General features: G+C 41.2%; 1 protein-coding gene across 5 annotated transcripts in view; it reads right to left on the reverse strand.

The window, feature by feature from the left end:
- The window catches only part of LOC143281295 (muscle-specific protein 300 kDa-like), a 167,998-nt gene that overhangs the window by 97,212 nt on the left and 55,244 nt on the right, over nt 1–15,542 (reverse strand). For all 5 annotated transcript variants that reach the window (XM_076586452.1, XM_076586448.1, XM_076586451.1 and 2 more), the window contains exons 33-47: nt 14,641–14,802; nt 14,296–14,469; nt 13,023–13,340; nt 12,177–12,497; nt 10,485–10,654; nt 9,559–9,715; nt 8,694–8,846; nt 7,748–7,912; nt 6,562–6,888; nt 5,824–5,964; nt 5,321–5,485; nt 4,354–4,677; nt 2,875–3,021; nt 2,033–2,197; nt 1,074–1,192 (exon numbers count right to left, since the gene is read on the reverse strand). In XM_076586452.1, coding sequence (XP_076442567.1) covers nt 1,074–1,192; nt 2,033–2,197; nt 2,875–3,021; nt 4,354–4,677; nt 5,321–5,485; nt 5,824–5,964; nt 6,562–6,888; nt 7,748–7,912; nt 8,694–8,846; nt 9,559–9,715; nt 10,485–10,654; nt 12,177–12,497; nt 13,023–13,340; nt 14,296–14,469; nt 14,641–14,802 — 3,008 coding nt within the window. The remainder of the gene's footprint in view (nt 1–1,073; nt 1,193–2,032; nt 2,198–2,874; nt 3,022–4,353; nt 4,678–5,320; nt 5,486–5,823; nt 5,965–6,561; nt 6,889–7,747; nt 7,913–8,693; nt 8,847–9,558; nt 9,716–10,484; nt 10,655–12,176; nt 12,498–13,022; nt 13,341–14,295; nt 14,470–14,640; nt 14,803–15,542) is intronic.

Below are 15,542 nucleotides of genomic sequence, written 5' to 3' on the forward strand. Positions count from 1 at the left end.
TAGTATTTTCCGAAAAGACCACTTGGGCGAATGAACATAGTGAAAGCCCTGTACACTGAGAGTAAAACACACAAGCTTTTTATGATTTGAGTATAATTTCAAAATGTAATGTTTAAGATGAGGAAGATCAGTTTAAAGCAAATTAAGTCCCCTAGCATTAATTACAGATTAATTTCCCTTTTTAACTATCTGCACCAAAAACGTTTGCAAAATAAATAAAACTTCCATGCTTAGCAAAAGAAGTACCTGTTTGAACAAAAAATGATAATAATGACTACTCTTGTTGTTGTGTCAGAATATCAGATCAAAGTGCCAAGTTTAGAGAATAAAAAAAAAAAAATATATAACAGTAAAAGCAGTTTGCATATAATTTGGCTTCTTTTTTAATTTTTTTGTGCCCATCCCAAAGGTGCAATATTGTTTTAAACAAGATGACTGGAAAGAACTGAATTTTTCCTATTTTTATGCCTAATTTGGTGTCAACTGACAAAGTATTTGCAGAGAAAATGTCAATGTTAAAGTTTACCATGGACACACAGACACACACACAGACAACCGAACACCGGGTTAAAACATTGACTCACTTTGTTTACACGAGTGAGTCAAAAATAATAAAGTGTTACAGCCACATGATATGCCCCAAATCAACAGATGCTGTTTCTATTAAGTCTTCTTCCTTTCATGAGAGACAGGTAGGTGTGGAGGAGAAGGTATGAAGGCCATCATATTCTTTTGGTTTGTCAACATTATGGTTAAAAGGGGGAGGTAAGAGGCAAAGTGGGTGGGGGGCGGTGGAGTAGAGTGGGGGCATGGGGGCACAGGGCAACAATCAATCTCGAAAAGCAAGAGAAATGGAGTGATATATAAACTAAAGACAGACCGAGACAGAGAAATAGAGGGCAACAGAGAACAGAAAAAAAGAGTCCTAATTTTTCTATTCTTAATCTGTCTTCTTTTCCTTATGTCCACATTTTCTCTCTTTTTTTCTGCATTTTTCTTCTTACATCATTTATCCTTTTGCTCGGCAACCATGTAATTACAGATGTGAAGTCGGACAGCACCAAAGTATATACCTGAGTTCCTGCCTGATAATGTCTCTGCCTTCAGAGGCTGTGTTGGGAAAGAGGCGTTCCCCACTTTCCACCGTCTGGTGGATCATGCTGGCTCCTTCATCTCTTTCTGCTGTCAACTCCTGCAACAGGCAACACGCGATGTGTTCCCACTGCCTGCCCTTTCACTGAATGAACACACTATTACTATCAGCTATGCTGTATGCATACGCATTACTGATTTACTGGAGCAAAAGCTATGTGGTATGCACATGCCGTGCAGATTTCCTGTAATAAAAGCAATGCTGTATGCACATGCAGTACAGATTTCCTGTAACAAAAGCAACGTTGTACGCACATGCAGTACAGATTTCCTGTAACAAAAGCAATGTTGTACGCACATGCAGTACAGATTTCCTGGAACAAAAGCAATGTTGTACGCACATGCAGTACAGATTTCCTGGAACAAAAGCAATGTTGTATGCACATTCAGTACAGATTTCCTGGAACAAAAGCTGTGCTGTATGCACATTCAGTACAGATTTCCTGGAACAAAAGCTGTGCTGTATGCACATTCAGTACAGATTTCCTGGAACAAAAGCTGTGCTGTATGCACATGCAGTACAGATTTCCTGGAACAAAAGCTGTGATGTATGCACATGCAGTACTGATTCACTGGAACAAACAGGGTGGTTTGACTCATCAGTTAGCCTGTTCTGTACTTGTGCATGTTTGGCTATGTATGATATCTGCTTTCCTTTCCTTCTTTTCTTTTCCGTCTGCTTGCTTTTCTTATCAACTGAACAGAATGACAAAAATCCTGACCAAATCTGACAAGCAAGCATGAAAGAGAGATGTGCAGGAGAATAAAGCATGAAGAAACAAGGAAGAAAGAGGTGAGGAGAGACAGACAGAACCTGCAAGGAAAGACCTACCCCCCACACACACACCCTCCACACCCACACCCCCTCTACAAGTCCCACCTGCAGTTTGATCAGCCTGTCCTCCACGTCCTGTTTGTCCCCGGCCAGGTCCCCGCAGATCTGAAGCCGCTTGCGCAGAGTCGCCACCCACTCTGCACACTGGGCGTAGTTGTTCTGGTAGACGGTGTGGTCCTCCACAAACTCTTGCCACCGTCCTATCACGTCCTGCAGCCACAGTCATGATGGTTAGCACAGTGGTTAGGAAGGCCCAGCCATCCTCTTCACAGACAGGCCTTTATCCCTGCTGATGGTGCCGCCAATAATCCATTTATTCCATCTGGCTATAATTACATATATTCACAGATGTTTATTCAAATGTACAATGTTTTTTCTCATTCGGACTTCCTTCCAACCAGCTGTAAACACTTCTGACTGTCTTTTGTTCATTTCTAACCTATAGTCATATAGAAAGGAAACGTTTTTAATCAGATTTGCAGGCGGTCTTTAAATATTGCTGTTCTGTTATTCAGACTTGACAATTCTTTATCAAAAGGAGATGACAAAAAACAAAAACAATGTCAGACAGTCATTCAAACCTGACATTCATGTAACAAATAAGAGAAAACAAAAAAAGCTTTTTTTCAAAACACACAATTAACACATGTAACATATAATTCGCAATAAAACGTAAAATTCTTAATATCATACATTTTAGAAAATTAATATATAACACACAATGAAACACACTGTAAAATTCTCACTATCACGCTTAGATATCTAAAAGATATTTCCATCATCAAGACTATACTATCAACGGAGATCCCAGACACAAAGATAACCTGTATGACATCTTAGGAAAACTGAAAATAAAAACCCAATATTATGACCAACTGCTCACTTACCCTGGCTGTATTCTTCAGCCCCTCATATTTCGAGATGAGCTGACTGCTGTAGTTGTTGAGTCTGACGTCTGACCCTTGCACCTGGGCAGCCATGTTCTGCAGCTCATCAAACTGGCCTTGCTTGCTGATGATCTCCTGCTGCAGATTCTGCAACACACACACCACGCTCAATCAATCAAGGAACTACCAATCAGTCAAATACATACAGTAATTCAATAAGATTAAGGCAGATTCATACATTATCAAACAGGATAAAACTGAACGCTTTTATAACAAAGTTCAGCAAAGATGTCAGATGCATATGTGGAGAACATATTTCTAGCAACCATGTAATATTCGAATGTCAGAATCTAAAATGTTTTTTGCCAGATTTCACCAAAAGTTCTTTTGAATGTGTTATTAACAATTCCAATATGTTATTGGTTATTGCAGAAGGTTTGCTGCATAGTCCTATAGGACATTTATTATAGATGTTATGTTTGTTTGATGTTGGCGTTTATAACGTTTCCATTTTTCTTAGCGTTGTCTCTCCCTATTCACCCTCCACACATACACACACTTTTATCCCTCCCCCTCTCACAGCCCCTACTGCCACGGGTTTGTTTTTTGTTTTTTTTAATATTTATTTATTTTTTTTTTTTTTTTTTTCATCTAATATCACTTCAAGTGGAAAGACGTTAAAATGAAGACAACAACACACCACGCTCATCACTGTGGGCATCTGGGACAGGGCTTCTGGTGGCAGTGTGGGGACAGCATCGGTGTTGTGTTGTTTTGTGTTGTAGTGTGTATGTATGTGTGTGTGCGCGCGCGCGCGCATAAGTGTGTCCGTGTGTGTGTGTGTGTGTGCGCGTCTGCGTTCGTGTGAGAGAACATGTGCATTTGTGCATGTGTGTGTGTGTGTGTGTGTGTGTGTGTGAGTGCTTGTGTGTGTCCTGGAAGATATTTCAAGATCATTATTCAATCACTCCAGGTTGATCCTTGACATATCTTAAATAAAACTGATGTCAGAATGAACAATATCCATTTTCATTTGTTTGCATCTTTGTCATCAAAACTCCATAAGGCAGTGTGACTACTATTTTCCTCAAACTTTCAGTTTGAAAATGTATCGGTTTATCATGCTTTTTGCACTGTGTTTTGAAAATACCACTGATTTTCTTCTTTTTTAGTGTAAAATCAGTCAGCTGCATCTCAAATCAACATACCAACACCCCCGATTTTCTTCTTTTAGTGTAAAATCAGTCAGCTACATCTCAAATCAACAAACCAACACCCCTGATTTTCTTCCTTTTTTTAGTGTAAAATCAGTCAGCTACATCTCAAATCAACAAACCAACACCCCTGATTTTCTTTTTTTTAGTGTAAAATCAGTCAGCTACATCTCAAATCAACAAACCAACACCCCCGATTTTCTTCCTTTTTTTAGTGTAAAATCAGTCAGCTGCATCTCAGATCAACAAACCCAATGTTCCTTACCTTGAATCTCTCCACCTGTGCCTGCTTCTCAGGCAGCGACGACTGCAGGCTGTAGTCTTTGAGCTGGGACTCGGTGTCCCTGAGCCAGCGGTTGAGGGCCTCGCAGGACACGTCGTAGCTCTCCAGGTTGGTGATGGCGTGCTGCAGGGTGTGCTGTGTGTCCTTCATGCGAGACGCCAGGGAGTCCCACTCCTGCTGCAGGGTGGATGCCTCACGCTGGATGTTGGCCTGGCCCTGGGGCGACGTCTGCGGCAAGGTTTTGTCACTGTTGCGCTGCGCTGCCTGCAGCTTGGCTTCCCCTTCCCGCATTGTGCTCATCAGATCCTGGGCATGAAGCGATAAGTTTCAGTTTCAGTTTCTCAATGAGGCGTCACTGTGTTTCAGACAAATCCACATACGCTACGCATTACCCAACGCGCTTGTCAGGCCTTGAGTGCATGCTTTTATGTTTGTGTACCTGTCGGAAACGATAAGGTGTTGTACATCAGACCACAACTGGCAGATTTTTCATGTGTATATCCTGTGATCAAGCTTTGTATGGAAGTTGATGAATCAAAAGTGGTGGTACAAAACGGAAGTAGATGAATCTAAACCCGTGGTGTGGTGCAACATTTTGATTAATCTGGGCATACAAATTTATTGCACTTTCAACTCATGCAAGTTGAAATATGAATAGTGATGAAATACTGGCAATAGCAACAGTCTTCTGTTGAACTAAATCTAAAAATGAAAAACGACATATAATTCATTGCATATGAGGTTTGTTTGTAAAGCAACCCACAGGCTTATCTGCTAAGTCTCTGATGCTTTGTGATAAAAAAAACAAAACTTTTTGGTATGAAAGACAGTAATTAGCATGCATAAAGTATTATCACATGTGTACGTTAGTAGCAAAGACAGTCGCAGAACAGAACACCAGCACCAGATGAGAGGAAGGGAACCTGCTCTGCCAAGAGCCCCCACAAACCTTGAGTCTGTCCAGTCTGTTTTGCAGGGACTGTCGGTCCCCACCGGCCTCTGCACACACAGCCAGGCGATCGCGTGCTGCAGACATCCAGTCGCGGCACGCCTGTACTGCGTCCTGATACGCCTGGTGCTGCTCCACTCCACTCTCTGCCTGACGCACCTGGGCCTGACAAAACATTGTCATGAATGAATGAATGAACTGGGAGGGCCGCTTACGGTAATTCAATGACTGACACATACATTCTCTCTCTCTCTCACGGATACAAACATACAAACATACTCTGATCATACCAGTACACAAGTGTTCACACCCACACTTATATGCACACAAACACACATATAACACATTTACATGGACACTCACTTGCATGCACATTCACAAATTCCTTTCCCTCTTCATATAAATAATTATAGGTATACACATAAGTTTTCGCTGAAACATAAACACACAGACACAGACACACACACACAGACACACACACACACAAACAGACATCCACTGACCTGGGCCTTGCTGCTGAGAGTGTTGTACTTTGTGTTGAGCTGTTTCAGTCTGTTCTGCACCTGGGCAGAGGCCAGTGCTGTGCCCTTGTCACTGATGCTGTCAATCATGGTTTGGTGGGACAGGATGTCCTGGCACCTAGTCTGCACAACACCAACACCACACAAAGCCAGGTAGGGTGGAAAATCAACACACACACAAAAGCGGTGGAAAGTGATATCATTTCAGTCTCTAACCATCTACATATATAATTTTTTTTTTAAATGCCATGCAAAAAATGCTCAGTTGATAAGCAAGTCTTTTATACATCTTATGAAAACAATTCAAAAGTATATCTAGGAATTGGTTTGCATAAGAATAAGAAGAAACACAGAAGAATTATGATCCAGCACATACAAAAGCAAGTCAAAACACTTAGAAAAGAATTATGACAATAATTGGGACTATTTCTGAACAAAAAAATATCTACTCTGAATATTGATTAAGTCTGAAACTGAACTCCTAGATGAAAAAAAACAACAACACATCACTGACAGCTTCATTGTATTGTTATTGTTGTTGGTGTTTTTTGTTGCTGGTGTTTTTTTGTTGTTGGTGTTTTTTCAAGTATTATTCTTCTATCTCAACAGCAGAACATTTTCACAAAATCCATGAAACAGCACTGACATAAGCAACGATACACTTTCACCGATACATTTGCACCACCTCTTAAGATCCCAGCTGCATAAACCCAACCGCACCTTGAGATTCTGCAACTGAGCTTTCTTTTCCTGCAGGGTGGCCTTGAGTTCCGGCTCCACCATGACCTGGGACTCCGTCTCAAGCACCCACTGCATCAGCTGGTCAAAGTTCTCGTCGAATGTCGACCACTGCATGCGGCTGCTCTCCAGGGAGCGCTGCGTGTCGTTCAGGGCATCGTTGAAGCTCTCCCAGGTGTCACGCATGTTGCGCAAGTCGCGGCGCACCTCCTCACGGCCCTCGTTGGACGTGTTGGGGTACAGCCTCTCCCCGGCCTCCAGGGCCGCGCTGAACAGGGCCAGGCCCTGCTCCTTGTCCGCCAGCAAGTCCTGTGGAGAGATCCATCATCAGCTTTGTTGTTGTTGCAGGTGTGGGTGTGGCAGGGAGGGGTGGGGGTTTCGGGGGGGCGTTTGTGTTTGTGTGTGTGTGTGTGTGTGTGTGTGTGTGTGTGTGTTGACAGAGCATGCATGCGTGTATACATGAGTGTGTGCATGCGTGTGTGTGTTTAAATATAGAAGTTTATTCTCATGCACATGAAAAAAGGAAAACTGATGAGACCTGCAGCTATGGTCTGTGAAACATAACAATATCAGTTTGTAAGTCTGAATGGTAACATGAACTGATCTTACTTCATTAACCAAACCAAGCTTCCTTGCCTGAAGACTTTATTTCAGAACTGTTCATTTCCACATTATAATTCCCAAGTGTTTGATGAAACGAACAGATCTTTCTGCAACATCAGTAAGACCTCTTACTGTTGTTTGAAATGTATCTTTCCTATATAAGTCTTTGATGTGATGTGAGGTAATGGGGCATTGTAAACTGCATGGAATGTGGAATATATGTTAGCATTATAAACCAGGGACTGTAATGGCATTTTCTGCTGCCACAAATGTCCACTTACTGTTCCACATAAAGATACTGACATAATATAATGTCACTGGGCCATGAGAGAATATATAGTCTATTCCCTGTTTTATTACTTCTTATGAAAATTTGAGTCGTCTTTTTTTTCTTTTCTTTTTTTTTTAATCTCAATGATGTGATTGTGGTGAAATAACAACTGATGATGTATATACAATCTTTTCAGTTTTTCACTAGAAAATTAATGTGCACTGTCCTTCTGTAATGTTCATGCAAACCATGTTTTCCGTTTCAAAAACAGTGTAAAGCTTGAAATGTACTCACCTCCACAAGGGACAGTTTGACATTGAGTGAGTCTTCATCTCCCACCATGTCTGAACAGGAGTCCAGCTCTTGCTGTGCTTTGGTTAACCAGTCCACACAGGCCTTGTGACGCTGATTGAAGTTTTCATGGTCATCAATGTTCTTCTCTGACTGCTCAACTTGCTCCTGTCAAACACATACACACATACTCAGTCTACTTTATTTAATGATCTAATTCATTATCTGGCACTGAGGGAGAAAGAAGAGTGACAAATTACTAATATAGAATATCATCAGGACAGGCGGTAAGTTTGGCAGAATGATAGATAAGTTTTCTCCCTGTTCTATTTTTAGGTGAAATACACCAGTCCATGATATGGTAAGGGAAGGGCTAAGTCTTCAAGCTGAATCACAAAACTATTCATTAAATAGATGATAATATAATAATGATGATGATGATAACAACAACAACAACAACAACAATAATAATAATATGATGATGATGATCATGATGATGATGATAATAATAATAATGATAATAATAATAATAATAACAACAACAACAACAAAAATAACAACAATAATAATAACAATACAATAGATTATCATGATGATGATAATAATAATAACAACAACAACAAAAAAAATAACAACAATAATAATAACAATACAATAGATTATCATGATGATGATAATAATAATAACAACAACAACAACAAAAATAAAAACAATAATAATAACAATACAATAGATTATCATGATGATGATAATAATAATAACAACAACAACAACAAAAATAAAAACAATAATAATAACAATACAATAGATTATCATGATGATGATAATAATAATAATAATAACAACAATAATAATAACAATACAACAGATTATCATGATCATGATAATAATAACAACAACAACAAAAATAACAACAATAATAATAACAATACAATAGATTATTACCAACCTTGACAGCTGCAGCTAAAGCCTGGAATCGGCTGACCAGCTGGTTAGCGTAGGAAGCTGTGCGAGCATCTCCACTGGAGTGGGAGATTTTCTGTGCCATGTCACGCATGTTGTCAAACTCCTTGCGTCGGGCCAGCACAGCATTTTCCATGTCCTGCACAAACCAAAGTAAATCATCTTCAGTCAGATTAAAGACATGCTGTGCCTTTCATATCAAAGCTCTTGATGATTAACTCACTCAGTTCGGCCAGTCCTCTCTTCTCCTCAACACAGACCCCTCGGATGTCCAGTGGGTGTCTCAATGACCCAACCTTTAGCTTCCGTCGTCAGAGTTGTGGTATTCTTTGTCAACATTCACCTCTTCAGTATAAGAGCCTTCCGCTTGCAATATTTTGATGGTGGTAATTGGGGTGAAACGCTGTTAACGTCGTCTCTTTCGCCGTCCATATGGAGAGAGTTAAATCCAAACTACAATAAAGACATGCTGAAGCTTTTTCTTGTAGATGTTTGTTAACTGAAATTTCTTCTTCCTTTATTTTAATACAGTAAATTAAATGGTTAATCAACTTACAAAAACCAGTTTACAATGAACCAACCAACCAGTCAATCATCGCCGGTTAATCAATCTAACATCAATGATCAATCAATCGCTTAATCAAAAAATCAATGAGGTAGCCTACCATCTGAACATTCAACCAGTGGTTCAACCAACCAGTCAATGAGCCAATCAGTCTGTCAGCTAGTTGGTCAGTCAGAGTTGGTCAGTTTGCTAGGCAATCAACCAACCAATCAAGCAGCCACCAAATCAATGAACGAACCAATCAAACCATTCACACATCAATCAATCCATCCCCAAAACCACAAACCTTGAAGAAGTCAAGCTGGTTCTTTTTGGAGGCCAGGTCAGGTTTAAGAGTGGCTTCAGCACGCAAGCTGGCCTCTGTTTCCTTCAGCCACTGGGACAAGGACTCGTGCTGAGAGTCGTACACATCCCACTGGTCCACTGAATTCTCCAGCTTGTCTCTGAAGTGACAGATAATCCACTATTGCATGTGGTCAGTACACACTGCCTGCACTAAACAAGCATATTGTAACACATGAGAATACCTATTCAACACACTTGCAAGCACTGAACACAGATCAAGACTTTCTCTCTCCCTCACACACGCACATGCTTGGGTATGCTCATTCACTAATGCTCACACACAAACTCTCACACACATACAGACACACACAAAGAAAACTTGTGTACACATGGATGTAAGCCAGTATGCACACAGACGCACAAGCTAGCTCACACACACAAATATACTCACACATGCACATATGCATGTGCACACACATACACACATCCATATATGTGCCAACTATACTGACATAGACAACCACACATTTGAGTGATGGCCTAGAGGTAACATGTCTGCCTAGGAAGCAAGAGAATTTGAGTGTACTGGTTTGAATCACGGCTCAGCTGCAGATATTTTCTCCCCCTCCACTAGACCTTGAGTGGTGGACGCTAGTCATTCGGATGAGACGATAAACTGAGGTCCCGTGTGCAGCATGCTCTTAGCGCATGTAAAAGAACCCACAGCAACAAAAGGGTTGTTACTGGCAAAATCCTGTAGAAAAATCCACTTCAACAGGAAAAAACAAATAAAACTGCACGCAGGAAAAAATACAAAAAACATGGGTAGCACTGTAGTGTAGCGACGCGCTCTCCCTGGGGAGAGCATACACATGCGCATTCGCTGACTCACAACCACACAGACATACACACAGAAATGACACGTACTGTGTCTGCTCCATCTGGCTGACCAGCAAGTTCCACTCTTTCTCCAGGCTCCTGTTCTGCTGCTCCAGCTCCGTCAGCTTGGCACGGGGCAACACGCCGCGCGCAGCATCCAGCCGTGCCAGGGCTTCCGCACGCTTCCGCTCACCTTCCTCCATGTTCTTGTTCAGGTCCTGCATCAACATTTGTTTCCTCCATTGTTTGCTGCTTTAACCTTTTTTTTTTCTTTTCTTTTTTTAACCTTCCTATTCCCTGTGTTTGTCTTCTTTATATATATATACACACACACACACACATTGGGAAGGACAAAAAAATGGTGATGCTATGGAGATCCATTCTAAATCAAGGCTGTAAGGTGGGCCCCTCAGGATGTGTTCAATGCTTCTTCCTTCCTTTCACAATGTACTCTGAAGACAACTAGGTGTGAGCTTTATGGAAACCTACTATCAGCAATAATTTGATGCATGAATTAACTGTAGCCGTAAGACACCAAAATTTTGTTTCTTATTTCTTACACGCTACGTTAAGTTTACACCATGATTATAGCTTGTTGACTGACAGTGCTCAACCTCAATGGCAAGTAAAACCATCACCAAGATAATATATAGGTGTTTTGACGTTGTATGACCACTATGAGATGTAAAACTCACCAGGTAAGAAGTTCACAATCTTTTTTCAAAATCCATACAAAATTTAGGGTACAGAGAATTCTATGTTAAAACAAAAACGACTTAAATGACCATGTGTAAACCACAGGCCAAATACATACTTAAAGTACAGACATGCACTCAGATTAACCTTTTCTCAAAGTGCAAAATGTATTTATAAATTCAAAGCTGTGTAACACAGGTACTAGGTGACAATGCGCAAACAACCACACACCAACATAGTGGAAAGTTTAGCTTCCATACTTTGAAATAAATTCAAAGCAATGTCACATTGGTGACAATATTTAAACAACCATACACCTTCATAGTGGAAAGTTTAGCTTTCATATTTTGAAATAAATTCAAGGCTATATAAAACAGGTGACAAAATTTAAACAACCACACACCTTCATTGTGGAGAGTTTAGCGTCCATAATTTGAAACTCCAAGCTATGCAATACAGGCGACAATGTTTTAAACAACCACACACCTTCATAGCAGAAAGTCTAGCTTTCACATTTTTAAACTCAAATCTAAGCAACACAGCTGACAATGTTTCAGCAACTACACACTTTCAAAGTGGAAAGCTTAGTTTCCACAGATGACAGTGTTTTAATAACCACACACATTCATAGTGGAAAGTTAAGCTTCCATATTTTGAAATAAATTCAAAGCTATGTGAAACAGGTGATGGTGTTTTAAGCAACCCACACACCTTCATAGTGGAGAGTTTGGCTTCCATATTCTGAAACTCAAAAGCTAAGCAACACAGGTGACAATGTTTAAACAACTACACACCTTCAATGTGGAGAGTTTAGCTTCCATATTCTGAAACTCAAAAGCTAAGCAACACAGGTGACAATGTTTAAACAACTACACACCTTCAATGTGGAGAGTTTTACCTTCCTTATTTTGAAGCTCAAAGCTACGCAAAACAGGTGACAATGTTTTAAACAACCACACACCTTCATAGTGGAGAGTTTAGCTTCCATATTCTGAAACTCAAAAGCTATGCAACACAGGTGACAATGCTGCAACAACCACACACCTTCAAGGTGGAAAGTTTCGCCTCCACACTGTAGCGGTCACCTCCCATGTCCCCACACCACGCCACCTTCTCCTTGGCTGCGGCCAGCCACCTGGACTGCTGTTGCTGTGCCTCCTGGCAGTGCTGCTCCAGGGCCCCGACCAGCGTATCGTCGATGCGCTCTGCCCGACCAACCAAAGACTCAAACTTCTTGGCCAGAACGTTGGCGTCTTTGGCCAGGCTGGACATCTCCACAGACGGGTACTTGTTGAGTAAAGCGCCAGTCTTGTCCTGAATTGCCAGGATCTTCTTCTTGTGGGAGGCCAGTTCATCTTGCAGGTTCTGTTTTTGATGAGAAAGACAATTATTTGTCAAACGATGAAAGGATGAAGTTAACCTTTTTGCTGGCTTGAAATTAAAGGGTTAAATAAGGAGATGGGCTTATGTTGAAAATTACAATTATTTGTCAAATGATGAACGGATAAGTTAACCTTTTTGCTGGCTTGAAATTAAACGGTTAGATAAGGAGATGGCCTTATGTTGAAAATTCATCAGTGGTACTTCTTTATCTTAACATTTATTCAACAGTGTGTGTGCATGTGAATGTGTGTGTCTGAGCGAGAGAAAATTGAAACCGAAAGTGAGAGATTAGAGTATACGCCTGCCTGCCTGTGTGCACATGTGTGTGTGATGCATGAATATGTGCATGTAAGTATGTGTGTTTGTGTATACACATACACGAGCACGTGTGCACATACAGATGCACACTAATTCACACCTGCAAGAGAATACCTCAAACAAGAGTAGACAATCCTTTACAAACATCATGTAAGCCACAGCATCAGTCACCAGTTCCAAGCACTTCACCTTGCAGTCTCCCAGCCTCTTGATGATGTCAGTGTCATCCCCTGAGGTATCGTCACACCGTGACAGCAAGTCCTTCAACCGGTTCAGCCACTCCGTCTCCTCCTGCATGGCTTGCTGAAGATCTTGCTGCTCCTCCGAGAAGTCCGACATGGTGGCTGAAAGCTGATTGGCCAGCGTTGACGCCCGCTCAAACTTCTCTTCAATCTCTCTCTGGGCGTTCTCCAGTGCTGGGATCCTCTGACCCTGGTTGAGCTCACGAAGGTCACGGATCTTCTGGGCCACCTCGTTCATCACCTCAGCATAGTAGGGTGCTTCTTCCTGCAAAGATACAGGATCTTGGTTCACACTTTGGACAAGTAAGATACAGGATCTTGGTTCACACTCTGGACAAGATACAGGATCTTGGTTCACACTTTGGACAGATAAGATACAGGATCTTGGTTCACACTTTGGACAGGTAAGATACAGGATCTTGGTTCACACTTTGGACAAGTAAGATACAGGATCTTGGTTCACACTTTGGACAAGTAAGATACAGGATCTTGGTTCACACTTTGGACAGGTAAGATACAGGATCTTGGTTCACACTTTGGACAAGTAAGATACAGGATCTTGGTTCACACTTTGGACAGGTAAGATACAGGATCTTGGTTCATACTTTGGACAGGTAAGATACAGGATCTTGGTTCACACTTTGGACAAGTAAGATACAGGATCTTGGTTCATACTTTGGACAGGTAAGATACAGGATCTTGGTTCACACTTTGGACAGGTAAGATACAGGATCTTGGTTCACACTTTGGACAGGTAAGATACAGGATCTTGGTTCACACTTTGGACAGGTAAGATACAGGATCTTGGTTCACACTTTGGACAAGTAAGATACAGGACCTTGGTTCACACTTTGGACAAGTAAGATACAGGATCTTGGTTCATACTTTGGACAAGTAAGAAACTGGAAGCGACCGCAAAAAAATCATTACTAATAAAAAAAAAAATTGCAGGCTCTAATAGTGAAAAAAAGCACAAAAAAGGGAGGAGAAACTGAAGAAAGTACAGGGAAAGGAAACGAAGGAATACGGATAACAGGAAAATGGGGAGAGATAACAAACCAAGCCCTGCTTTCTGTATGAGTTTGTATCAAATGTAAGCAACCTTGCAATGTGTAAGTCTAGAAACATGAAAAAAACTAAGTACATAATTTAAAACATCAACATTTCACACACACACACACACACATACACACCCTCACACACACACACACAATGCTGACCTTAAACTTGGTCAACCTGGCCTCCACGCTGACAGCATCATCAAAGTGACGCACACTCTCGTCCAGTTTGCTGAGCATGCTGTTGACCCAGGCCCCCACCTCATCCCTGCCGGACGCCACATGGTCCCAGCACACCATCTGGGCCTCCAGGTTCTCCCTGTGTGCATCGATCACCTGCACACACAGACACACAGCCACATCACTGTCATGCACATCACTGTCATGCACATAGTCACTGGCAGATAATCCCACTTGGGTCTAATTTGCATCTACAGTTCAGTTTCAGGAGGTGTATCAGATTGTTTTTTTCTGGAAACATGAAGACACCATTCCTCAAACACTCACCTTGTTGGCAGTCTCCCACTTGTGGTTGACGTCATCCAGGTCCTGTTCCATGACAGAGGCGTTGAAGCTGGGCACCTTGCGCAGCTCTTCCAGAAGCTGCACTCCCTTGTTGTTCATGTGGTCCAGCTGGGTCTGGTTGGCATGGAGTTCAAACTCTGCGTTCTGGAAAATAAGTGTTTCACGCTTGATATTGTTTTGTATTGTATTGTACTGTATTTACTCTTTTGTCACAACAGATTTCTCTATGTGAAATTCGGGTTGCTCTCCCCAGGGAAAGCTACACTGAGAGCGCTACCCTTTTTTTTCCTTCTATTTTTTCCTGCCTGCTATTTTATTTCTTTTCCTATCGAAGTGGATTTTTCTTCAAAATTTTTCCAGACACAACCCTTTTGTTGTTGTGGGTTCTTTTATATGCGCTAAGTGCATGGTGCACACGGGACCTCAGTTTATCATCTCATCCCAGTGACTGATAAGAAGCATACACTCACCAAAGAAATCTATTTATGTGTGTTGTGACGTGTTCTTTTTGTTTTCGTGTTTGATTTTCCCCAAGACATACTGGATGACTGTATGTAAAATGGGAAGTGCTTTCCGCAAATGAGTAATATTCTGCATTTGCTATCCTTATGCTCCAAGGGGTCATGGAATAGAGTTTGATTCTGATTCTGGATGGAGAAACAAACGTCTTTACTATGAGAATTGTATACATAAGTAACCCATGTAAGATGACACATAAGTAACCCATGTAAGATGACACATCTAAGACAGAAAATCAAAGATTCTGAACCAACAAGACAAACACAACTGGAAAAAAAAATCAAATTTGTAACTTTGATCAGTGAATGAACCAGAAGCAGTGAACCTGATGACTCCTTCCCAGACGAATTTACTGCCATTTAGTA

This window comes from Babylonia areolata, chromosome 4, assembly GCF_041734735.1.
Source record: "Babylonia areolata isolate BAREFJ2019XMU chromosome 4, ASM4173473v1, whole genome shotgun sequence".
Taxonomy (NCBI): domain Eukaryota; kingdom Metazoa; phylum Mollusca; class Gastropoda; order Neogastropoda; family Buccinidae; genus Babylonia; species Babylonia areolata.